This window comes from Eumetopias jubatus, unplaced genomic scaffold, assembly GCF_037043125.1.
Source record: "Eumetopias jubatus isolate StellerSeaLion01/CBP00866 unplaced genomic scaffold, mEumJub1_p1.0 scaffold_4, whole genome shotgun sequence".
NCBI classification, from domain to species: Eukaryota; Metazoa; Chordata; class Mammalia; order Carnivora; family Otariidae; genus Eumetopias; species Eumetopias jubatus.
In genome coordinates this window covers 141,179,174-141,207,099 of record NW_028274810.1, presented here as the reverse complement: position 1 = coordinate 141,207,099, position 27,926 = coordinate 141,179,174, and the positions used below count along the sequence as shown (strand labels likewise).

At 31.1% G+C, this 27,926-nt stretch overlaps 1 protein-coding gene across 42 annotated transcripts in view; it reads left to right on the top strand.

Annotated features, from left to right (window-relative positions):
• RIMS2 (regulating synaptic membrane exocytosis 2) overlaps window positions 1-27,926 on the top strand; it is a 585,834-nt gene that overhangs the window by 317,208 nt on the left and 240,700 nt on the right. For 40 of the 42 annotated variants that reach the window (XM_028109995.2, XM_028109857.2, XM_028109910.2 and 37 more), the window contains 3 exons: window positions 1,211-1,341; window positions 6,803-6,974; window positions 9,842-9,995. In XM_028109995.2, coding sequence (XP_027965796.1) covers window positions 1,211-1,341; window positions 6,803-6,974; window positions 9,842-9,995 — 457 coding nt within the window. Of the gene's footprint in view, window positions 1-1,210; window positions 1,342-6,802; window positions 6,975-9,841; window positions 9,996-24,423; window positions 24,451-27,926 lie in introns of all 42 variants that reach the window. The other 2 variants (XM_088023108.1, XM_088023106.1) reach the window with 1 other exon arrangement.

The window sequence follows — 27,926 nt, the reverse complement described above, 5'->3', positions numbered from 1 at the left end:
GGGACACAACAAAACCGTGTTAGAAATGGAACTGCACTACCAGTATATCATATATACATACATATATATTTATTTTATTATTTTAATATATATTTATAAATATATAAATATATATATTTATAATATATTATATTATAAATATATATATATATACACACACTTCTGGAGAAGAGGGAAGGACTGACATGAGACGTATATTTAAATTTTTTAAACTGCTGCAAATATTGTACATCCAAATTAAAGGAAAAATTAAACTATTAAAAGGCATTTAAACCCCAAAACTATATATAAACCATAATTTTATTCCCAAATTTCAGGTTTTGGATTCAATATCAAGATAGTGGTCAAAGATGTGCTGAGTTCTGAACCAAAATGTGGGATAGAGCCGTAGTTATAAATTCTGACATGGTAGAAACAGCTAGCTAGGTGTGGGAGTGTGAGGTATGTGTGTGGGAGGTGACAGTTGTTAAATCAAACGAATTTAGCAGCTGGATGTGAAGTTCTAATCCCTAATTATGTCATAGGGAAATTACTCACATTTTCTCATCTCCAGTGATAAAATATACCCTGTTATTCTAAGGATGTGATACATCTTCCTCACTAATGAAAAAGGGACTTTATATCTTGTATAAGAAAAATCTATAAAGATGAATTTATTATGGTTTTAAATACAAACTTAAGGAGTCTATTGACTAAAGCTACTAATAATTCCACCTTGCTTATAATCTTTGAAGTGTCTTTTAAATGAAATGTTTTGTCTTTTAAAACATTTGCTTAAAAATTCCATATGAATGCCATATAAATAAGGTATCTATTCAATTCATTTGAACAATTATTTTGAACTCATTATTGTAGGGGAACTAAAATGAACCACAATGATTCTTTCATAAAGATAGACACAGAGCAGTCATTGTATAGAAAGTTCTTAGTTATGGCAGTATAATTATTACATGCATGTTAATAAGCAATCAAATTAGGATGACAAAACCTCAAGTGATTTATCAGTCAACCCAAAATATCTGAATTATTTCTTCTATTCATTGAAGTTATTATAGCATATCCTTTTATTTTAACTATCTGCAACTTACTAAGTAGAACTTATATTCTGTGCTCACATGACTGTAAGAGAATGGGGCAAAGATTGGAAATATAAACATTATGTTATGGCAATAAAAGTTTGAGCTGATAAATGAATATTTTTGCTTTTCAGATAAAACTGTGGTTTGACAAGGTTGGTCATCAATTAATAGTTACAATTTTGGGAGCAAAGGATCTCCCTTCCAGGGAAGATGGGAGGCCAAGGAATCCTTATGTTAAAATTTACTTTCTTCCAGACAGAAGGTAGGGATGTGAAACAAAATAAATGTTCTTGAAAATAAATAAGAAATGTTAATAACAGTGGGTGTTTCAATTCTGTCTTATTTTATTTTTATGTATCATGCGAGTCAGATATTTATGAAGTTTAACGTAAGCATAATGATTCGTATTATTCATATGATTCATATTACTCATATGATTCATATTAGTCTTCAAAACAGTGACAGTAAATGCTTCAAGATTGTTTTAAGACATATCAGATGTTATAATATAGATGATTTTATTGAATATTTCTTTTACATTGTATGGATTCTTAAATGATGTATATTTTCGCTTATCAAAATCATTAAAAATTATACTTTTTAAAATCAAGTGCATTTTTAGCACAATCTACAGAAGCAAAAACCTGGAAATGATACTAAAAGGTATTCATCATATTCCTTTACAACTTCTACCTCCTCATACTAAGGTATCATTTCTTTATATTCCATAAAATTAATGAGTGTTTTATGTTTCACCACACCATATCATCCAGGAAACTTTACCACTGGGCCCAGAATCAGCTTCTTCAAGCATCATTGGTTTGTGTCCATGCTAACTAGCAGAAATGCTATTGTTCTGCCCTAATTTAAACAGAGGAATTAGGTTTGGAGAAATAGCTTTTCAAAAATTATCTAATCATTTTTAATTTCTGGAATATAAAAAAATAAGAGACTATTGAATAGACATCATGAAAAAAAGAAAGAATTAAGGGCACCGATTACCTTTTCCCCAGCTGTTCTGCATCCCTGGTTTCCAGGACAGAGTGCTTTCAAGGTCTGGTCATTTTTTTCTCAGGCTGGAAATGGCCAGGCACAGATGTGATCTTCAACACGTTTGCACACTTCTGGACCCTCATGTATTTAGTTCGAGTTGAAAATTGTCAGATTTGAGTGCCCAAGTATCATCTGAAGAACAATTTCTCAAAGAAAAGGAGAAAAGAAAGGAAGTAGACCATTAGCAAAGGCCTTACATCTTATGTGATTCCTATTTTGAAGTGAAATTTGTGAAGAAAATTCCTCAGAAAATATGTCAAGGTGCTATCACATCTAAAGTGATTAGAAACTATTTGCCATAAAATTTTATTTTACAAAGTTTGCTTGAAGAAAAGTTGTTTTCTCACAACTTAGGTTGTCTTCTGGATAGGGATATACTTGGAACTGCAAGCGAAGAAGAGGATATTCATAACTGGGGCTTTTACCTAGCTTAAACTTTAGTTGGATGACAGATTTCATAGGCACATTACCCTGCCATCCTGGAGGCCACATCACCTGGCTCGTTAGCGCACACGTGGTTTCTAGTCCAAGCATTCTTAGAATGCCATCCTAACAACCTGCAGGACATGCTGCCTTCCCATCCATGTTCTTATGTGTCCATAGAACTTAAGTTTCTACTCACTCAAATCTCTGAAGAAAGATACTTTTGAAGATGATAAAAGTCTTTCAAATTATGGAATTTATTATTTGATTGACTCTTTCTGTTTAGTTTCATTTTCTTTTACATACCCTCTCCCCCTTTCTGAGCAGATAGATCTCAAATGGAAAGGAAGGTCCCCTTCACCACTCCTTTATGTTTTAAATGTAGTGTTTTTTATCTTTTCTCAACACCAGAGAATGTGGGAAACACTTAAATATTTCATTCTCAAATCATTTCCCAGCTGTTTTCTTGTCTAGTATCAGGAATTTGAAGAATATTTAAGCAAGTTTGTTGCTTAGTTCATTGATTGATAAAGTTGTGTTGGGGTTTTATCTTTATTTATTGGAGAGAGAGAGAGTGAGAGAGCACATGAGCAGAAGGAGAGGGAGAAGCAGACTCCCCCGCTGAGCAGGGAGCTGGACCTGGGACTTGATCCCAGGACCCTGAGAGCATGACCTGAGCAGAAGGCAGATGCTTAACCGACTGAGCCACCCAGGAGCCCCAGGGTTTTTTATCTTTAAAAGAGAAAAAAATTCTTTGGTTAACTCAGAAACAGCTACATTATCATCAGTTTTTTTTTTCCTGTTGATAACAAGTTTTTACACATGCATAAAGGACTCTTTATGCTTTTGGAATGAATTATTCCATTTTTCATGACAGTTTTTCTGGGAGAAAAACTATTTGAATAGGTGAATGTAGAAAATAACTGATGCTTTTTTATCGATAAGAATTCCTGGAGGGACACGTGAGACTGCATTGAAGAGATTTAGACTGGAATGTCACTATGTTAGTCAATCCATTCAAAACATTATTTTCTAAGTAATGAACTATGTACTCTAAAAGATAGCTGGGTGTGCTTTCCACTCTTTTATATCTTGAAGTAAAGTTGGTTTTCAGTCAAAATACATTTCTTTCTCTCATTTTGAGTGAACACATCAGTCTTTGCATACGGTTACTCTAGTAAATTAAATGGAAACCAAAAATACTGGTAGCATGAAAATACATAGAAAAGGCTTTAGGTTGGATTTTATTTAAAAAAAATGGTTTCCATTCTTAACAGGTAAATGATGCTGTTAGAGATCAATGATTTATTTTACTGTTGTTGAGCTGCTATTAAAAAAAATCTCAATAGTATGCGTATTGATCTTAGTTTTTAAATACTCTTAGCAACTTTTCAGTGTTTGACTTATACAACCTGATCCTATTTTGTTTCTTTTTTAATTTTATTACATTATGTTAATCACCATACATTACATCATTAGTTTTTGATGTAGTGTTCCATGATTCATTGTTTGCATATATCACCCAGTGCTCCATTCAGTACGTGCCCTCTTTAATACCCATCAGCAGGCTAACCCATCCCCCCACCCCCCTCCCCTCTAGAACCCTCAGTTTGTTTCTCAGAGTCCATCATCTCTCATGGTTTGTCTGCCCCTCTGATTTACGCCCCTTCATTTTTCCCTTCCTACTATCTTCTTCTTTTTTTTTTTTTTAACATATAATGTATTATTTGTTTCAGAGATACAGGTCTGTGATTCGACAGTCTTACACAATTCACAGTGCTCACCATAGCACATACCCTCGCCAATGTCTATGTCTTTGTTTTTTTAGCGATTTTATTTTTAACTAATCTGTATGCCCAACATGGGGCTCAAACTCACAACCCCGAGATCAAGAGTTGCATGTTCCACTGACTGAGCTGCCCCCCCTTTTAACCTGATGTTATTTTAAAGGTTTTTGTTATACTTATAGAAGAAAAACTCATGTACTTTTTTTTTAACTTGCTGAAGATAATTTTTCATGGTTCTTTGCATGGATTGGTGGTTTAGTACACACTAAATTACCTTATTAAATGTTAATTGTACATGGTGGATGTGCGAGGAATTTCAGTGATTGTCTACTCTCCCTCCTACCCAGTATAGAAATCCCTTCTGAAATAGTCCTCTTTATCTGAGAACTTTTTTCAGTCCTTAAGAGGAAGTCAAGGTTTATTCTTCTATTCCCTTTCAGATTGCAGTATAAACCGTTGTTGAATTATACAACAAGGCTCCCACTAAATGCTTTCTTCCTGGCTTTAAAGGAGGGAACTTTCTCTCTTCACAGGGTCTCATAATTAATTTTTTAAAGTGTGGAATATATGTAGATGCTTTATAAATATTTGTGAAAATTTTAGATGAAGAGAGGAGATGACAAGAGTAAGAAATCATAGTCCTTGTTATTATTCCTATTATTTAGTTATTTTTATTTATAATACGTTTCCATAACATGGAATAGAGTTAAAATTTCCTACATGGGTTTGCAAAGTTATTTTCCTAACAAGACCATAGAAATTAATAAAGATACATTGTTTTAAACTGGCTTTCTGCCACATTAAATATATGAGCTCTGGAAACATATGTGCTCTTGATTAGTTAAATCCAATCTGTATTGAGCATTAAGCCTTGTATTTACCTAAGAGAAGTTGCATAGCCTCCCCAATCCAGACACACCCTGTCCTTTCTTGGTTCTCCCTGCTTCCTATATTCCAACAGTCTTAGAATTGTGTTGTGCTGAGGGAATTTGTGGCAGTTAATACAGTTCTTCTTGGAGTTTATGGTCCACTTCTCACTTCAAATAAGCTCTCTAGATAGCTTAATGTTTTCTTCCCAGATGATTTTCTTTATTCCCATCTAGCCATTGATCCTCTCTAATAAGCTAGAATAGTGATCTCCAAAAGGAATGGATACACCCAGGGGATGTCTAAGACAATCCCTTGGAGTTCAGGAAGAAATATTTGAATTTTCTAAATTTTTACCTAATTATTTTTAATTTAATTTTAATTTAAAAATTAATTTTAATTTTGTATATTCACAAATCGACACAATATATTAGTACAACAGTACAGTAATACATGTATATTTTTCATAAATATATATAGATATAGTGGGATGCTTTGTCAAAAACATTCACTTGATAGAAATATGCAGTCAAAAAAAGTACAGAAGCCTCTGAGCTGGAAGCCCCATCTATTAGGGATGGCCAGCTTGAATTTCCAGCCCACATTATAGTGGTGACCTCACATAGAAATAATTTTACAGGGGCGCCTGGGTGGCTCAGTCAGTTAAGTGTCTGACTCTTCGGGGACCTTGTGTGTTGGTGGTAGGAATATAAATTGGTGTAGCCATTATGGAAAACAGTATAAAGGTTCCTCAGAAAGTTAAAAATACAGGGGCACCTGGGTGGCTCAGTTGGTTAAGCAGCTGATTCTTGATGTCAGCCCAGGTCATGATCTCAGGGTCCTGAGATGGAGCCCTGTGTGGAGCCCTATGGGGTGTGAGGCCTGCTTAAGGTTCTCTCTCTCCCACTACCCCTCCCCCACCCTCTCTAAAAAAAGAAAAAAAAAATAATTCTACAGTGCTTTTAAAGACCTGATAACTATCAAATGGACAAGTTTGTATTTCTTTATGCAAGCAAGTAACTTGATAAAATGTAATTATAATTGTTCAGCTGAACTATATGGATAAAAAGTTGTGAACATCGCAATTTATTGGACTTTTGTGCAATTACACTTCTGTAGTTTAAGTGAGTAGCCTATGTAATATTATTGGTTCATTGCCATTTTGAAGGTTTCCAATAGAGCAATATGTTTAAAAATATAGAGAGTTAATATTCTTCAGCCTGGTTTTATTTAGATTTTGAGAAAAATGAAGTTTTTAATTATCATGGAAGGATTTCAGATTTATTGAAATATTGCCTTATGGAACACTGGGTGTTATACGCAAACAATCATGGAACACTACATCAAAAACTAAGGATGTACTGTATGGTGACTAACATAACATCATAAAATTAAAAAAAAAAGAAATACTGTCTTTATAAAGTGATGTAATTATATCCTTATAAGTTTTAGTAAGAATTTAAATGATTATAATATTTATATTATATGATAAATTGTGGTAAAATTTTACTCCCTGCCTGAGAAATTTTAAATGAATAATTTTTAGGGCAAAACTTAAAGGTTTAAGTTCATATGTTCTTATCTTTTTTATAGTGATAAAAACAAGAGAAGAACTAAAACAGTAAAGAAAACATTGGAACCCAAATGGAACCAAACATTCATTTATTCTCCAGTCCACCGAAGAGAATTTAGGGAACGAATGCTAGAGATTACTCTCTGGGATCAAGCTCGAGTTCGAGAGGAAGAAAGTGAATTCTTAGGAGAGGTATCTGGAATTTTAAAGCTGAGACTATTCATGTCCTCTTAAATACTTTTCTTTATGTGATTATCAGTAAAATCTTATATTTTGAATATCTGGAAAAGTCAACAGTTTCTTTCATGGAATGTATTTAGCTACTGCTCTAAGACAAAACATTGATGCCATAAAAAATGGCTTCTAAATAATCTGTGACAAATTTTAGGTGTTTATTCCTATTGTAGAAATCTCAGTGTTGATGCTGAAAGGTTGGTTTGTGTTTCACAAATGTATTGCATTTGTGGCAGTTAATACGGTTCTATTTAGGTCCCAGAGCTAAATAGTGATTTATCATTACACAACAGTTCTCATATACATAATCACAAACACTATCATGTTTGCACAGGACCCTAAAAGGAAATAAAAGGAGTCATTTATTCCTGTGGGCTGATTTCCTTTGTAAATTTATTAAATATTCATATTATAAAATCCATATTATGATATGGTTCGTATTAAAAATCTATTCTTCACTTTCTTTCCTGTTTTGAATTCCTAGTGGCATGATATTTTGAACCCAAGAGTTTTAAATAAGACAGACTTTGATTCATATTACACCTTTTTCACTTACCAGCTAGTTTGAGCTTAGACAAGTTCTTTTAACCTTTGTTAGCCTTGGTATCCTTATCTGTAAAAGTTGAATAAGACCAATCTAGCAGTTTCTTTCTGAGAATTAAGATAATATATGACATTGTTCTTAGCATACAGTAGACACTTCTAATTTGGTTTCGTCTCCCCATTTAAGAGTTTTTGCAAAGGTTAAATTAATAAATGTAAATAAAAATGTTTTTTAAATTATCAAATGATATACAAATATTAGTTATTACAGACTTGCAGTAATAAGCATTATTTCTGTGATGGGAAAACTGCATTTCCCTGATGATTAGTGATGTTGAGCATCTGTTTATGTGTCTATTGGCCATCTGTATGTCTTCTTTGGAAAAATGTCTGCTCATGTCTTCTGCCCATTTTTTAAATTGGATTATTTGGGTTTTTTGGTGTTGAATTACATAAGTTCTTTATATATTTTTGATATTTGCTGCATATATCATTTGCAAATATCTTCTCCCGTTCAGTGGGTTGCTTTGTTGTTTTGTTGAATGTTTCCCCTTGTTGTGAAAAAGCTTTCTGTTTTAATGTAGTTCCAATAGTTTATTTTTGCTTTTGTTTCTCATACCTTAGGAGACATATTTAGAAAAATGTTGCTATGGCCCATGTCAGAGAAATTACTGCCCATGCTCTCCTCTAGGATCTTTATGGTTTCAGGTCTCATTTAAGTCTTTAACCCATTTTGATTTTGTGTATGGTGTAAGAAAGTGGTCCAGTTTCGTTCTTTGCATGTAGATGTCCAGTTTTTCCAACATCATTTGTTGAAGAGACTGTATTTTTCCCATTATATATTCTTGCTTCCTTTGTTGAAGATTAATTGACCATATAATTGTGGGTTGATTTCTGGATTCTCCATTCTGTTCCATTGATCTATGTATCTGTTTTTTGCCAGCACCATACTGTTTTGATTATCATATCTTGAAATCGGGTATTTGATACCTCTATTTTTGTTTTTCTTTTTTCAAGATTGTTTTGGCTATTTGGAGTCTTCTGTGGTTCCATATAAATTTTAGGATGATTTGTTCTAGTTCTTTGAAAAATGTTGTTGGTATTTTGATAGAGTTGCATTAAATCCATAGATTGCTTTAGGAATATGGATGTTTTAATAATAATCTTCCAATTCCACGAGCATGGAATATCTTCCCATTTGTTTGTGTCATCTTCAGTTTCTTTCATCAGTGTTTTACAGTTTTCAGAGTACAGGTCTTTCACCTCCTTGGTTAAGTTTATTCCTAGGTATTTTTTTATTTTTTGTGCCATTGTAAATAGGATTGTTTTCTTAATTTCTCTTTCTGCTACTTCATTATTAGTGTATAGAAATGTACCAGATTTCTGTATTTTGATTTTGTATCCTGTGACCTTACTGAATTTATCAGTTCTAGTATTTTTTTGTTAATCCTTAGGATTACCTATATATATTATCATGTCATCGGCAAATAGTGAAAATTTTGCTTCTCCTTACCAATTTGGATGCCTTTTATTTCTTTTTCTTGACCGATTGCTGTGGCTAGAACTTCTAGTACTATGTTGAATAACAGTGGTGAGAGTGGACATCTTTGTCTTTTTTCTAATCTTACAGGAAAAGTTTTCAGTTTTTCACCTTTGAATATGATGTTAGCTGTAGGTTTTTTCATATATGGCCTTTATTATGTTGAGGTATGTTCCCTCTAAACCTACTTTGTTTAGGGTTTTTATCATGAATGTACTTTGTCAAATGCTTTTCAGCATCTACTGAAATGATCATATGGTTTTTTTCCTTTCTCTTATTGATATGATGTATCACACTGATTGATTTGTGTATATTGAACTACCCTGCATCCCAGGAATAAATCCCACTTGATTGTGGTGAATGATTTTTTAGTGCATTTTTGGATTTGGTTTGCTAATATTTTATTGAGAATTTTTGCATCTATGTTTATCAGAGATATTGGCCTGTAGTTTTTTTTTCTTTTTTGTAGTGTTTTTATGTAATGGCAAATTTAGCAGTAGGTGGGTGGTCAGAGGTCTATAAAATATCTAGATATTTAAAATTATTAAGTCAATAAGAAGTTATGCATATTTATCTTTTATTTAGTTATTGTCAAAACATATGGACAATTTTGTAACATGACGTTGCTTTTGACCTAACAACATTATTATTATAATTATCATTATTATAAAAGTTATGAGACCATTTAAGGGAGTTTCTGTATTATAGATATATAATGTTATTTTGTCTCTTGACTTTGTAGATTTTAATTGAATTAGAAACAGCATTATTAGATGATGAGCCACATTGGTACAAACTTCAGACCCATGATGTTTCTTCATTACCACTTCCCCACCCTTCTCCATATATGCCGCGACGACAGCTCCATGGAGAAAGCCCAACAAGGAGGTTGCAAAGTAAGTTTTCAGTGAGATTTATCAGACCTTTATTGAATTATCTTGAATGATATATATGTCATAGAATTTGAAGATCCCATTATGGGTATTAACAAGCATCTATCAGTGTTTTCATAGCTATTGATGGTTTTAAATTGATACACTAAAACAAGGTTATATTTATAGCATTCATTTATCATAGTACGACCCCAAATGAAACACAGTTATGTTTTAATTTTGGCTACTGGAAACTTATGTAAAAATGAGATAGCAGCTATAGTAAAATTTGGTCATGTAGCTATACATATCTGAAGTTATGATTTCCATCTTCATTATGCCAAGTATTTTATAAATATGGAGGATGGCAAGTATAGCATAGTGGTTGAAACCATGACCATGAGCATTAGTCAAACAAACATGGGTTTAGAATTTGATTCTCTCACTTAAGAGCCATATGACTTCAGGTAGGTTTTCTCTCCGTGATTCACTTTCCTCATTTCCTCAGGAAATAATACCTACATTAAGGGTGGTTATAAAAGTTAAATATTCTCAGGAATATAAACTGATGTGATTATTGTTGTTGTTATTATCATCATCAGTATTTGCATTTTACCCTGAATTATACACAGTCCAAAGTATCAAATGAGAATTTGATCAATTCAGAGAATCTTAAAAGAAACTTGGAAATGTTTTCTAGACTGAAAAGTGGCATTATTGGTTTGTTGTTCCTGTGAATCTAATTTGTTTTCTTGATGTGTCTATTATAAGGGGGGGGTTGTCTGCTTGCTTCTTTGTGTAGTGTTCATGGGATAATTTTATCTTCATGGAGTCAGCACGTTCCAGGCTTAGCAACATTTTTTTTGTGAAGTAATGGAGAATTGATTGACATTAAACAAATTGCAGAAGTATAAATTTATAAGCACAAAAGCCATGTCATTTATCAATCATGGGAAATATATTTGGCAACGTAACAAATGACTGTTGTCCACATGGATCACATTCTCCCTGCTGAATAGAGGACTAAATTATATATCAGAAGGCTATTTGATGAATAGAGAATTAGAGCAAAGAATAGGTCTTATGGGATATTTAGTCATAGGAAAGCCTAGAGAATTACCTTCACTCCTTTTTAAAATAATGTCTCTGATGACTAGAATTTTATTTTCACTAGCTACAGTCTCTTATACTTGGGTGGTATTATTTAAACACTAATTTTACAGCACTCATTTTTTTCAGCTTCTCCACAGAGTAAACATTTACCCACTGTTATTTGCATTGGCTTTAACATCATCTTTTATTGTAGTAATTACACTATTATGAATTTTATGTGGACTCATTTAGTGTCTATTCTTTCGGGTCACTGGAATCTACTAAGTACATTCTCTCTAAATCACAATGTAGGATCATGGGTTAGTACATGAAGTTTACTAATGTAAATCAATTTGTACTAATTCTTATAGTTTAAGTTTATAGGTTACTAATGCTAATACTTATTCTAGTTGCTATTGTAGTAACTAGTTTTGATGACTTAATATCTGAAACTCTTAAATCTACCAACACTTTTCATTACTTTTTTCCTCCCCAGTGAATTAAGAATAGTGTATGTGAAGAACAATGAGAATAGAGTTTTTTCTAGGTAGCTACATGTATCATAGATTTTCATGCAATTAATTTGACTTAGTCAAGTTTGTAGCTTTTAATATTTAATCATCCCCAAATGGCTCCTCTGCTACTTAATCATTAATAGTATTAAATTCATTCATGGGTAATATGGTTTCATGTTGCACCATTCAGTCTTGTCACTACCTACCAACTAACCTCTAATAAAATAGATTTTCAATATTTGAACATATGGGAAAAATTGGTGTTTTACACCTAAAGTGTGATCATAATTTATTAACAATGTATAGGACTGACTATAAGTAAAAATATGTACATATATATAAAAGAAATGAAGATTAGGAAATAACACTTAGAAATAGAAAGTTAAAGATATTACTGTTGGCTGAGGATATATTGTTCATCAATGATGAGCATTTAATATTTTCTTAATTCTTTTTGAGATAGAAGTCCAGGCCACCTTGATTATAAGGTTTGAATGGTTTCCCCAGTAAAGGAATTAGTGAAAGTATTTGAAATAGATGGCTTCTTCTTACACCAGTATTTCTGTATGTGGCAAAATAAGAGGGTTCTATGTCAAGTTAAGACACATATAAATAAACATTAATTACTTTAAAAATTCATTCATAAGAATGACCTCCTTCAAGGTTTTTTTTTTCATGGAGAGAGTAAATATTGGATTTATTTATAAGTATGTCTTATTTGGTCAAAAATCATGGTCATTAACATATTTGATGGAACATATGCATGAACAGTTATCATCAAAAATGTATAATAATCCCTCATTTATTCTCTACATCTGCATAATAGAATATGTTGGTAATTCAATCTCCAAGGCCGTGAGCTGAGGCTATGAGCTTATTGAATATATATGGATATTTACTGGTATTGTTGGAATTCTGTTTTCTGTGCTAATGGTTTCCTATTTTAAATTTGTAAATTCAAATGATTCAAAAAAGTACTTCATTTCCATGGACATTTGTAATTTATAATTTTAAACATGTAAGGAAATATTTAAAAACACTCTAATAATAATTATTTCATATATCTTATAACTAACTTTAATATTTTCTTAATTCTTTTTGAGACAGAAGTCCAGGCAACCTTGGTTATAGGGTTTGAATGGTTTCCCTAGTAAAGGAATTAGGTAAAGTATTTGAAATAGATGGCTTCTTCTTACACCAGTATTTCTGTATGGGGCAAAATAAGAGGGTTCTATGCATTAAAACATCTGTAGAAAGGGCCACATGCTCACTGGTCATGTATGAAAGAAATTAGGTTATGAGAAATTAAAATTTTAATATGAAAGTAATATTTTCTACAATTTTTAACTTTAGTCTACTTTTACCCACTCTTATCCCAGATATTATTTAGACATTACCAAATGATGGGACAGTGCATATTTCAAAGAGTGATTGATTAGGCATTTTTAAAAAGGTGTAAGCAAGATTAGAACCATATGTTCAAATAACTAAAATTTATCAGTAGAGAAGTGAGATTGCTTTTTTAGATAGTAAGATGTCTCACATATTCACATAATTTTATTTTGACTCATTGGTAAGAAACTATTCATTACTGTCCTGACACATAAAGAGATTGTTTTTGAAGGTGTATTTTGATGTTTAAGTTTTTATTTTTATATATTCTTTACTGTCATTCAGTTAAAGTTGCATAATGTCTTAAGTGAAGTATTTTCCTTTTTAACATGACAGAAGTCATTTACAAATTTGTTTGTTGCTTGGTATCTTATTCACCATTCTCATCACAAGTTGAACTATACAGATGAAAAAGAGTTTTCTTTTTTGATCCTTTATTCTTTTCCTAGGCCCATTTTAATCAGATTCATCTCTGACATCTCAAATGTTAATTCTTTATTTAGCAAAATGTAACATTATTTACCTTTTCACTTTTTAAAATAGATAACATCCTATCTACTATATTTTTATACAGTCTAATAACCACAAGTCTTTAGAAAAGTGAATGGAAATAAATTATTGGGACAAAACCAATATGATGGTTTTGAGAGGTGTACGATAAAAGAGATGTGATTTAATGATTTAAGTTTCTCAAGACTTCAACTATTTGGGATGATTTTTGGCCAGTATTCTAATTTTCAACCCCATTCTCTTATTTATCTCTTTCTTGGACTGCAGTACATATATAAAGACCTCTTAACATTGTTCTACAGGTTACTGAGTTCTGTTTATTTTTAAATCTTTTTTTCCTGTCTTACTCAGTTTTGATTATTTTTACTCATCTGTCTTCAAGTTACTGGTATTTTCTTCTACAGTGTCCAATTTCCTTGAAATCCATACTATGAATTGTTTTAGCAAAAATGTATTTTTCATTTTAAGATTTACATTTGGTTTTCTTAGAACTTCCTATATCCTTTCTGAAATTCCCTTTCTTTTATTATATCCCTGTGTGTATAATATTATATACATATATGATGTGTATGTGTGTATATTAAATAATTTACAGGATCACATATGTAAATATGAAAAAACCCATAGCATTACATATATACCTACACATGCACATATATGTGTGTATATATGTAATGTACATACATGTATGTGCAGTATCTATATTTACTTATATGTAATGTGTGTGTGTGTATAATCCTGTGAATTCTCTCATATATTTATAATATTTATTTTAAAGTCTGCTAACTCCAATATCTTAGTCTTCTGTGGGTCTATGTATATTTCTGGTTTTTCCTTTGATTCTGGACCACATTCTGCATGTTTTATATATAATAATTTTTATTGAATACTGGACATTGAGTTTCATACATTTTAGAGACTCTGGATTTGGAAAAAGGTTGGTTTTTATTTTGGCAGACAGTGAAATTATTGAAGGACCACCTAAAACCTATGGAGGATATATTAAGTGTTCTTCCATAGTTCTAAGGCATAGTCCTTAGTCTGGTTTGTGGTTCTCATTCCTAATATGTGAACTTTCCAGGCAAAGTCCAAGACATTGGCCAAAATAAATCCTATGACATCACTGGACTTAAACTCCAGACTCTGTGTCCTGTGCATCAAGAAGTTGCTGAAATCTCCTTGCATCTCTTTTAGCTTTTCAGCTGTGGCTTTCTTCTTGTTTTTCCTCCTGTGGTTTACAGTTTAGGGAAGGATTTAGGGGGCTGTTGTGTGCAAATTTTGTGTCTCCCCTTCTCTGGCTCCCTCTTTTTCAGGATTTTCGTTAAAATTCTAGCTGCTCTGACAACTCTGAATTCTGAGCTCTGGCTCTTCAGCCATGTAAGAATGAAACTTTTTTCTTGGGCTATAACTCCTCTGCAGGGCACCAAATTGGTAAGGCCCTTAGCAGAAAAGCTGTTTCAATATGCACTTTTCTTATTTCAAGGGTCATATCACCAATTTCTGCCTGCATTTGTTTGTTGTCTGATGTCTTTAAACAGTTTGTTATTAAAATATTTGTCCAGAATTTGTAATTATTACTGGCAGGGGAGTTAGTCCAATATAAGTTACTCTGTCATTTCCAGAAGCAAAACTCTACATTTTTAGTAAACTTTTTACTGAAGTATAGCATCTATACAGAAATGTGTATAAATCATAAATATGCCAAGTGAATTTTCACAAAGTAACAACAACATGTAAGTAGCACCCACATCAAGAAATAGAACATCACCAGCCTCCCTCTTGCTCTCTTCTAGTAAGTATTCCTCCTGCCAAGGTAACAACTAACCTGATGTCAAACACCATAAAATAGTTTTGCTTATTTTTAACTTCATGTAAATGGAATACTCACACACACACACATATGAATTTTATAGAATTGGAATTGCAAAATAGATTATTCTTTCACATCTGGCTTTTTTTTTCATACTAATATGTTTGTGAGATTTATCAATATTGTTGCAAATAATTGCAGTTAACTTACTTTCATTGCTATACACAATTCCTTTCTATAAATATACAAGAATTTATGCATTCTGTAGTTGACTAATAGTTTACTTTCAGATTTTGGCCGTTCCTAATAATGCCGCTATGAACTTTCTCATACATACCTTTTTGTAATCATATGTGTTCGTTTTTGCTTTGAATATACCTGATAATAGAATAGATGGGTAATAGGCTATGCATATATTCAACTGCAGTAGATATTATTAAACAGTTTCTCAAACTGTACCCATTTTACTCCCTACAGTAAAAAACTGTACCAATTTGTACTTCCTATGGTAGTGTTGAGGGTTTGAGTTTCTCCACATCATTACTTGTTTTTGGAATTTTTATTTTCACTTACCCATTCACATGGATGTTTAGTGTTACCTCATTGTGGCTTTAATTTGCATTTCTTTAATGACCTTTTCATAGGTTAATAAACCGTTTAGATACCTCTTTTATGAAAAGCCTGGTCAAATTTTTAGCTCATTTTTCATTTGGGTTCTGTCTTTTCTTATTGCTTTATCATTTTTTTTTGAAATTATAAATTTGAATTCCTTATAGCATAAATGTATTGCAAATGTATTTTACTTTATGACTTGCCTTTCCATTCTTTAATGGGATCTTTTAATCAACAGAAATTTTTTATGTTAATGTATTTTAGTTTTCAATTTTTTTTTTTTAGTGTTAGTGTGTTGGTGTGATCTGTATAAAAATACCTTTATCTTCTTCAAGGTCATTATGATATTTTTATATGTTTTCTTCTAGAATAGTGCTTTACTCTGCTTGTTAAATCTACAACTCATTTGGAATTGAGTTTTGTATATTGTGTGAGGTAGGGATCAAAATTCATTCTTAACCCTCTGGATGTCCACTTGATCCAGTACATTTATTAAAAAAGCCACGTGCATGTGGGTAACTTTTTGAAGTCTATTCCTTTCAATTAGGCAACTTTTCTGTTCTTGTGCCAATACCAGAGTGTCTTAATTACTGTAGCTCTGTAATAAATTGTGGTATCTGGAAGTGTAACTAACCCAGCTCTGTTCTTCTTTAAGATCATTGTTAATATTCTTAATTTTTTTGCACTTAATAAACAAATTGAGTATCAAATGATCATTTTTCATAAATACCCTTCTGGAATTTTGATTCAAATTACATTCATCAGTTTGGGGAGAACTGAAGTCTCTCCAGGGAGTGAGGAAAATTCCACTCCATGAATCTGCTATATCTCTAAGTAATATTTTAGTCGGTTTCAAATCTTTACTATATTGGTATCTAGGGATTTGATTTAAATTGATGTTGGTATTCAGAAATAAAAGTTATTTATTATTATTCAATGAATCCTAGTAACATTTCTATACATTAGTTTGAGTTTTGATGTACAATATTATGTTACCTGTGAATAATGACAATTTCTCTTCTTTCAAATTGTTATACCTTGCTTTCCTTTTTCTTACTTAATGCTTTGGCAAGGTCTTATCATAAAATGCTGAGGGTCTTGTTGAGTAGAAGTTGCCATCCATGTTTTGCTCCCCATTCCTTAGGAAAAGCTTTAAATATTTCTCAATTATAGTTGATATTTTTGTGTAATTAGTGTAAGATTTTTACACTACACTGAGATTCAGGAAGTTCTATTTTATTTCTAGTTTGATGAAAGTTTTTAATCCTGAATGGATATTGAATTGTATCAGTTTTTTCTGCATATATATGTATAAGCATATGATATTTCTCTTTTATTCTATTAATGTGGTATATTACATGGATTTTCAAATGTTAATCTAGCACTCCTGTGATGAATTCAGGTAGCTCATGATGCATTATCATTTTATGTATCCCAGGTTTCAATTTGCTGATACTATGTTTAGAATTTTTGCCTCTATATTTGTGAGAAAGAAAGATTGTCTTTTATTAGCTTTTGTTATCAATGCTATATTGGCTTCCAGAAAGTACTAGGAAATGTTTCTTCTTTTTCCTTTAGATGTCTTATTTCCCTTTCTTGTAATAATCTCTGTCAGGTTTTGATTTCAGTGTTGTGCTGGCCTCATAAAAAATGTTTGGAAGTATACCATTATTTTCTACTTGAAAGAATTTCTCCATTATTGGTATTATTTCTTCTTTAAATGTTTAGAAGTATTCACCATTTAAGTCGTCAAGGTTGGCAGTTTCTTAGTGTGTAAGCTTTAAATTATAATTTCAATTTTTCTGCTAAATTTAGAACTATTCAAAATTTGTGACTTGTGTCAGCTTTGTTAAGTTGGATTTTTCTTGGAATTTGTACATTTCTCCTAATTAAAAAATTATTTACATTAAAATACTCATAATAATATCTTGTTTTCTAGTTAATGTCCATTGGATGTGTAGGGATGTCCTCTTTTCCCCAGTGTTGGTAATTTGCTCCTTCTTTTTCCTTTCCTGTTTTTCTTGGTCAGACTTATATTAGTCTTTCAAACAAAAAAAACCTGTTTTGTTTGTTTTCTGGGTTGTATTTGTTTTTCTTTTCCACTAATTTTTATTCTTATTATATCTCTCCTTTCCTTAGATGTAGTTTGTTTGTTTCTCCTCATTTCTTCAGAAAATATATATTTTTTACTGTGGTGCTTTCATTTACCTATCAGTTATTTAGGAGTGTATTATTAAGTTTCCAAACCCTAGGGTTTGTTTATTTATTTATTTATTTATGTGATATCTGGCATATTTCTCCTCATGTGAGAGTATATATACTTTGAATCATTTGGAATCTTTCTAAAATTACTAATTTTCTTTCTGGTGCTTCATGTAACCAATTTTGGCAAATGTTTTTGAAAAGAGTGTTTATTTTGTCACAGTTCTGTACATGTTCTACAAGTTATTCAGGTTTATGTTTTGTTGTTCAAATCTGGGTTTGCTTTTTTTTTTCTGATCTGAGTATTCCATCAGTTACTGAAAGTTGTTAACATTTCTATGTATGATTGTGGACTTTCTCCTTTTAATTTTGTCACTATTTGCTTAATGGATTTTGCAGTTATGTTATTGGGCATATACAACTTTATTATCAGGTTAACAACAGTCTGCTTTGCAGAAAATCTTCAAATAATATCTTTCAAATAGAAAAAAGAGATAATAAACTTAATGAGTTAAACCTGTCATTAAAACACAATGTCCAGATCATTCAAGATGTAAAAATCTAAAGTACATTAACAAACTAAATTGTTATACTTCTAATAGACTGATAATTTTATCATTACATAATATGTCTTTTTATATCTAGGCATGCTTTTTCCTTAAGACCCTCTTTGCTTGATGTTAATAATGCTGTAGCTGCTTTTCTCTGGTTAACATTTTTTGATGTGGTATATTTCTCTCAATCCTTTTACTTTCTACTTCTTTGTGTCCTTATATTTAAGGTTTGTCTTTTGAAAACATTGTAAAGTTTGTCTTAAATCCATTATGACAAGAGTTATTTTTTATTGGGGTAATTCATACATTTACATTTAATGTAATTTCTTATAAATTTTCCTTAATATTTTAAACAATGTTGGTTATTTTTGATTTGTCCTTTTTTCTTCTTTCTTGCTTTCTTTTGAAATCCACATTATTTTATTTATATCCACAAATATTTAGTTACTCGTTATGGTACTTGTGATTGATCTAAAGATACATTATATTTAGGTAGCAATAAAACCTATTCACAAATTTGAATGTAAAATACACATTTTTTTTCAAAAATTAGATTTAATCTTACTTAGGTATTTCTGTTCCCAGTCAAATATCAATATTCCTTCTCCTTACCTACTCCCACCTCTTAATGGAGGTTCCAGGAAGCCCTAAAAAAAGGAAAATATTCAGAAAAGACCCATTAATTTTAAATCCTTCTAGAACTTTGCTGATTTGTCCTAGTACACAATGGCTACTTGAACCTAGGTCTCTGCATAGAAGTTTTTACTAATGCTGGCTCTTTGGTGCTTAGCATACAGCTTGATCATGGAGCTACCATCCTAGAATCCTAAAATATCACTGGACTCCAGAGAGGTCCTGGAGCCTGGTTCCCTATTATTCACAAAGCTCTCTAACCATTGTCTCCTTACTAAATCTGGGAAATTTTGACCTTTAGCAGTGCCTTCCTTCTTTCTCTGCCCACTCTACACTCCTCTCTCATTTCCCTCCTCTAGCAAAATCTCATTAATAAGCCTAGAGTATGGAAAGTAAAGTGCTACTATATGTCACTTTGCTTTTCAACCTGAAACATTAATTTCCCTAATTAAAAGAAACACAAACAAGCTTGTCACCTCTTTAAAATGTATAAGGGGAAATATAAGGATAATAAACCATAATTTATATCTCAGTACATGATCATACCATAATCTTGGAATTTGTATCATTTTTTATTATATATAGAAAGGAGAGTTGTAAAATTAAAATTGTAAGCTTATGTGGAGTTATCGAATAATACAAGCTGTGATAAGCTAGGGCTTAAAAGAATAATAAGTAAGATTTCAGTAAATGGAGGTGAGAAAAGTAAACTGTTAAGTATGCTAGGATAAGACATAAAATCTAAATAGTATGAGACTTACATGCAGAAAGCATTGAGTGCCAGGCTACAGATTATGAAATTTATCATTTTTAAATATAATTTGAGGGTAGAAGTCTGAAAGAAGTAGTACAATAATGTCTTAACGTGATGTATTCCCTCTCCTTGATGTGTTGCAACCTGGAAAAAAAAAAGTGTTTTAAGGGGAGGAGTTTCCTTTCATTATACCGTATAAACAAATGCCTGCCTTGCTTATAAATGAAATCTCATGTATTTTGAAATTGGAGAAAGTTAAATGACATTTATATTAGGGAAATATTAGTGAAAGCAGTGAACTGCAATGGAAAAAATTAGGAGGGAAATGTTTTTGCTTGCATTTAGATTATAAGTTCTTTAATTAGGCAATGACCATAATGGTTTCCAATTGGTAAATGTCACAATAAGTAAATGATTCCCTATCTCCCCTCATAAAAATTTCTTTCAGTGTTTTTCAGCATCACAGTCTGTGCCAAAATATGTACATTGTTTAAAAAATATTATATTTGTGCTATAGGAAAGTTATGTTATATATAAGTGTATTATATGTAATAAATAGAAATACATACATTTGGGACATATTTTTAATATTTATTATTAAAGTCCCTGTAATAAAAAATGTAAGCTTTAATAGCTTGAAATATTGATACCTTTTTTCCAATATTAAAACTTCTTATAAATTGTGAATTTTTAACAATGAATAGAAACTATAATTTTAAAAAGACAAGGGATCTATACCCTTGAAGGAGAGCACCCATATTCATTCTCTTATTTCTTTTTAAAATATTAGGTATTTAACAAGATCTGTAGAGAAAGAGCTACAGTTTGAGAAGTTTAGTTAATGTCTTTTATTCTAAATTATAGTGATCCTTTTCTTACAGTTTTAAGAAATAGTGTAATCCTTTGACTATTAATCTCAAACTCATTAATATGTCTTGTTCTAAATTCTGGCAGTAAAAATCTGCACTGCTGAATTAAGCCTTATACTTCTTGGTAGTGGAACTGATTCTTTCACTTTATGTCCTTTTCCCAAGGGCATATTAGACAGTGATAAAAAGGAAAACCATATGGGACTACCCTCTGACTTTAAAATTGATGCAGTGAGGGCGCCTGGGTGGCTCAGTTGGTTAAGCGACTGCTTTCGGCTCAGGTCATGATCCTGGAGTCCTGGGATCGAGTCCCACATCGGGCTGAGCAGGGAGTCTGCTTCTCCCTCTGACCCTCTTCCCTCTCGTACTCTCTCTCTCAAATAAATAAATAAAATCTTTAAAAAAATAAAATTGACATAGTGATACAAGTGATTTTCAAAAAGCCACTTTGGGGACTTTGGGGATCAGGTTAACAACAGTGTGCTTTGCAGAAAATCTTCAAATAATATCTTTCAAATAGAAAAAAGAGATAATAAACTTAATGAGTCAAACCTGTCATTAAAACACAATGTCCAGATCATTCAAGATGTAAAAAGGACATGAAATAATACCTTTATCCTGATGTTCTTAGAAAACCATTATATATACTGTAATATCAATATGGGACTTAGATTTAGTTTTACTGAAGACACACTGTTACATGTGGGAACATTGTTGCCAAGAATGAAGTTCCACCATTCAGAGTTACTACTAAAAAACATAAACAGTAGGGGCAGTTGGCTGGCTCAGTCAGTGGATCATACAACTCTTGATATCGAGGTTCTAAGCTGGAGCCCCACATTGGATGTAGAGATTACTTAAAAATAAAATCTTTTAAAAAAGCAGAACACCTAAACAGTAGAGTGACATAAACAGAAATATTTCCTTTACTAAATATTTATCCATTTGAAATTCTAGGGTTTGGGTATGTTATATTAGCATTAATTTGCATATGTGGGTAAATCAATATGAATAGGCATATCATCATCCTAAATATTTTAATAAAAAGTATTTAACATAATACAAAGATATCTATGAAGAATTATAAAATTGGTAAAAATGTTAATTGGTTCAGCATGTAAAATACGATTTCAATTTAGACATTTACTTAGATTTACAATTATGTTCAGTGTTTTCACTTGGAAATATATAACAACTCATTGGTATTACAATTTAAAATTATATACACTATGGCAATTCAGTTTTTAAAGTAACATGATAATTTTATTTATTAACTGTGTAACACATTTCTATTACCCTTTTTCCTATAACTTTTTGCTGCATACCTTGTGATCACCTCTTCATAAGAGTTTTGTCCTATCAGTTATATACATGTGTGCTCTATTGATTGTACAAATTCTTTTTCTTTATGTGACTTTTATTCTGCTTTTTTTCTTGTTTAGAAAGACTGTTATAACTTTATCTCTTCTTTGGTTATTTTCATTGTCTTTGTTTTTTGGATGTTGAGATTCTTCATTATTATTACCCTCAGAGTTTTCTTTTTTTGTGTGATATAAGAGTTTTTGACATCCTAAAGCATCTTCAGTCTTCCCATTTTCAGTTTATGTTTGTGACTTTACCGGAGTTCTTCTACTATTACATTTTAACTTCAGTATGGTTAATAACTTTTTTTCTGATGGTATGTTGGAACTAGAACCAGTTGTGCATATTTCTTCTCTTTGACATTAGTAGCTTGAATTGGCTGTCTGGGAGTATTTATATTATGGAAATTGACAAATATCACAAATCAGGGCTTTTTCTTCACCAGATGGATAGTTGTTAAACATTTACCAGCATACCACTACCTTATATTGTATATCAAAATTAATTTCAGATTTAACAAAATTTAAATGCAAAAAGTCAAAATGTTAAAGGACTAGAAAAATATACATGAGTATTTATTTTTTTACATTGGAAAATTAATCAATTTATTTTTATTTTTTAATAGTAATTTATTTATTCAACTGCTTTTTTAAATTATTTTTTATATTATGTTCAATTAGCCAGGACATAGTACATCATTAGTTTTTGATGTAGTGTTCAACGATTTATTAGTTGCCTATAACACCCAGTGAGTATTTAAACAAGCTGTATATGAAAACAATGAAAGGAAACTCAAAAAAGAGTATCAATAAGTTTTAAAAATATATGGTAAATATATTAAATCTATTTTAAATGAAAATGATGGAAGGTAACTTGGTAACCTGGTAAGTGAAGTGATGGTAAGTGTTGGTTGGTCAAACCTGAAACTTTATGTTCATTTTATAAAGTTCTCATTTAAGCTAGTTGATTCGATTTTTCTTTAGTTTATGAACATATGTCCCGGTTAAATGTTACAATACTTATAAAATTATTCAACTCTACAGTTTTTTTATTAATTTCTACAATTATACTCTGACCTCAGAAATTCCTATGCAGTGGTTAGAGTAGTTATTTTTTTCCTTAAAATACTTTATACAATTCCACCACTGTGTAGATTATTAATCAAAAAAATCAATCATGTAAAATATTGTCAAATATGCTATTTCTCTATTTGTTAAAGTTCAGAATAATTTCATTCAAATTTTAAATCTTTTAGTTGAACATTAGAAACTAAGCTTCTGTGATAACCTTTGAATCTATTATTTTATTTTCCTGTGACTTATTATCTTTGGGCTAATGACTTAGATGTGTCAGGATAAATATTTACATTTTTTTTAGGTATTAGGGCATATTTACACTTCTCTGGTATTTTATGGCATGATAGTTATACATTCCCTTAAATTTCTAATGATATTCACATGATAGTTTACTTATCTTTCAATGTGAAAACAATTTATTAATATTTTCCTACCTTTTAAAACTTTGTAAATATTTATACATAGAAAAAAGTCTAACTTGTATTCTGCTAACTTATTTGTGACAATTTCTCTTTCTCTATATTCATTTTTACCAAGTGAGAATATCAAAATAACTTGTTCCCTGTAAATTTTCAAATTGTTCCCCCTCCAAAAGAAATCAGTTTTAAAATATACTTTTTCAAAATCAAGGATTCAAAAATTAATAATGTTTTCTAAGATTCCTTCAATTTAAGCTCATTAGACACTTATTGCATGCTAAATTTCTGTGTGTAGCCAGTACCTCTTACATTTCATGGTTTGTTATATAACCATGTATTATTAAATAAAATTGATACCATTAATAAGCAAGGCAGGTCTATTATTAATTTTTTATTTCATGTACCTTCTCTTAGCCTGTAATTATTTCATTTAATCAAAGTGTCTGCTAGCATAACTTGGATTTTTTACTAATTCAGATATGATGTGTCTTTCTATCTTATTTTATTCTGAATTAGTATGCCCTTTTTATTTTATAACAAAAATGTTAAAATACAGTCTGTAATATAAAGTGGAGATTAGATTTTAATATCCCTATTACATATAAAGATTTTTAAATATATTTTTGACATTATTTTAACATTTTTTTTCCAGATAAAACCTTATGTTCATATAATTCAGGTAAATTTTAGCATGCACAATATTTAATGCATGTATTCATATGCACAGTGTAGTTGGTTTTGCTGTTTTGTGCTTTGTCTGGTTATTGTGCATATGTTAAATTTCTAAACAAAATGTTAGTAGCTTCCTTTTTCCGCCTTTAGTACTTTTCCAGCATTTCCATGTTTACATCTTTATTATTTTGGTATTAAAAACCATTTGTTGAAATATAGTGATTTATGATTTCAGTGTGTCTAATATTGTCTCTTATAGTATGGTACTATTTCATCAATGAAGTATGGTTCAATATATTCTGTGTTACTGTGTGCATTGTTTCATAAAATTTGAATTTATATGGATACAATTTTTAATGTTTTTTACTTATGGAGGGGTAGTGTTAAAAATTCTAAGTATGTTGAATTAGAATATAATTAAAACTATGATGTTTGCTGTAGTTTCCATCATTTTAGCTATTCTGTCCTATCTTCTAAGGAAAACTGAATAGATTTACTTGTATTACTCTAATGTATTATGATTTTTAAATTCACACATGCACAGAGTATGTCAAGATATTTTAAACTAATGTGAAATTTTATAACTGGTCACTGGGACTTACTTTAGTTTTAATACTTTTAATATGGAAGTATTTTACATATATTTAGTCTAAGGAACTTTTACATTTTTAAAAATTATCTTCTTGAATAAGATTAGGAAATAATTATAAAAAGCTTCAGGAATGGTACACAAAAGTTTCAGATCTACTGAGGAAGGCTACCATTTACCACCAGGATGGAATAGAAGGGACTGTATTTCCTACCTCAGACAACGAAAATGGACAGATACATGTAAGTGGATTTAATAACACTGGATATCAGGCAACTGAGGACAGTACTTATTAAGAGTAGGAAGACAAATGAGTTGAATCCTAAAATTGCCTTAGCCTGCCACTTTAAGAGAATATCCTGCACAGAACATAGGGGGAGAAATGGCAGAGGGAGCCTATGGACTCCCTGAGCTAAGGTGATGGAACTAAGAGTCTGGGGAGACAACAGTGTCTAGAGTTCACAGAACTCTCCTGAAGAGGAGAGAACTATCCAGAGAGAGAACTCCAAAGAACTTCAGAGGGTCCCTCTCAAGTGTTCAGCTGAGTATTGGTCAGTGCATGAATGGAGGAATCTACCCAAGCCTTGAGAAAGGACCACCCAAAAGGTATAAAAGTAATAATGCCTGAGAATAGTGCCTGTTTTTTTGTTTTTTTGGTTTTTTTATTTCCCCATGAGGCTGGATAACATCAGATTTCAAAGGACATTGGGTTGAGTTCACAGAAGTCTCTGGCCTCAGTAGTGAAGAGTATTTGGCCCTAGACTGACACTGTAATCACCTAAAAAAAATCTTAAAAGCAAGAACTGAAAGGTTCAAAGTGTTTCTAAGTACACAACTACATGTAGAAAAAGCTCAAGAATAGTTATAGAAATACAGAAATATCTAACACATAACAAGGGAAAATTCACAATAGCTGGCCTCTAATAAAAAATTACCAGCCATACAAAAGAAAAAAAAAAAAGACCCATAAAAAGGATTTAAATCAATCAAAACTAAACAAGAACTGATACAGATGTTATAATTAGTAAAGATATTAAACAGTTAAAGAAATCTACTTATGTTCAAAATGTTAAGACACAAAAGGTATGAATGGATCCAAATGAAACATCTGTAAATGAAAACTACAATATCTAAAATAAAAATATACTGAATGGGATTAACAACAATAAACATTGTAGAGAAAAATTTGTGAACTTGGAGATAAAGCAATAAAGACTATCCAAAACGAAGCACAAGTGAAAAAAGAGAATTTAAAAAAATAGCAAAGTATCTGTGAGCAATGGACAACTTGAAGCTGCCTAATACACAAGTAATTTAAGTCATGCAGGAAAGAAGAGGCAAATATTTGAAGAAATAATGACTGAAAATTGTCCAAATTTGATGAAAACTACAAACCCACATATCCAGGAAGCTTAATCAACTCTAAACTCAAAAAATATGAATAAGAATATATGAAGGTACCTCATAATTACATTTTTTAAAAAACAATAATAAAAAATTATAAAGCATCTGGAGGAAAAGGTCTCAACGCATAACTGAGAAATAAAATAGACGCAGATTTTTCATTGGAAACAGTGAAGTACTCAGAGAAAAAGATATCAGTCCAGACCCATTCATATTTCTTTTAAAAATTAAGGTGAAATAATGATTTTTTTTCAAACATACAACTGCTAAAAGAACTCATCACCTAGAAGATATGCACTACAACAAATATTAAAGGAAGTCCCTCAGGCAGAAGAATAATGATACCAGGTGGAAATATAGAATATAGATGTATATAAAGGAATAAGGAACACAAGAAATGATAACTGTAGGGGTAAATATATAAGGTTTATTCTTGTTTAAATACCTTTAAATATAATTGACTGTTAAAACAAATAGCAATGTAGTATAAGGTTTGCAACATATGTAAAAGTAAAATATATGACAATAGCAACAGGAAGGTTAGGAGAGGAAAATAAAAGTGTATGATTATAATTTTGTCTTAAAGATTTTATTTATTTATTTATTTAACAGAGAGAGACATAGCAAGAGAGAGGGAACACAAGGAGGGAGAGTGGGAGAGGGAGAAGCAGACTCCCTGCTGAGCAGGGAGCCTGATGTGGGGCTCGATCCCAGGACCCCGAGATCATGACCTGAGGCAAAGGCATATGCTTAACGACAGAGCCACCCAGGTGCCCCGATTATAACGTTTTTATACTGTACTATATGAGAAGAAGTATGATATCACTTGAAAGTAGATTATAATAAGATAAATATATATGCTCTAAGCCCGAAAACCACAAAACAAAGGGTTATAATAAGCAACAAACGGAAAAGATAAAATAGAACCATGAAAGTATCCATTTCATGCAAAAGAATACAGAAAGTGGGGAAATTGGAACAAAGAACAAATGGGACAAATAGAAAATAAACAGCAAGTTGATAGATGTAAACTAACCAAATCAATCACATTAAATGTAAATAATCAAAATACTGCAATTAAAAGGCAGAGATTGTCAAATTGGATTTTTAAAAAGGCAAAGCCAGCAAAGTATTGCCTATAAGAAACCCACTTTAAATATAAAAACACAAAGAGTTTTAGTTTAAAAGGATGGAATTATACCCTCCTAACACTAATTTAAAGAAATATGAAGTACCCATATTAATATTAGACAAATAAGACTTTAGGGCAGAGAGTATTACCAAAGGTGGAGGTTATTTTCTAATAATAAAAAGGTAAATTGATCAAGAGGACATATCAATCCTAAACATTTAAGCATGTAATAATAGAGCTTCAAATTATATGGGTAAAAATTTTAAAGAGAGATTGTTAGACTGGATTTTAAAAAAGAAAAAAACAAGATCCAACTATGGTGCTTTGAAAAGCTCAACAAAATTAACAAACAACTAGT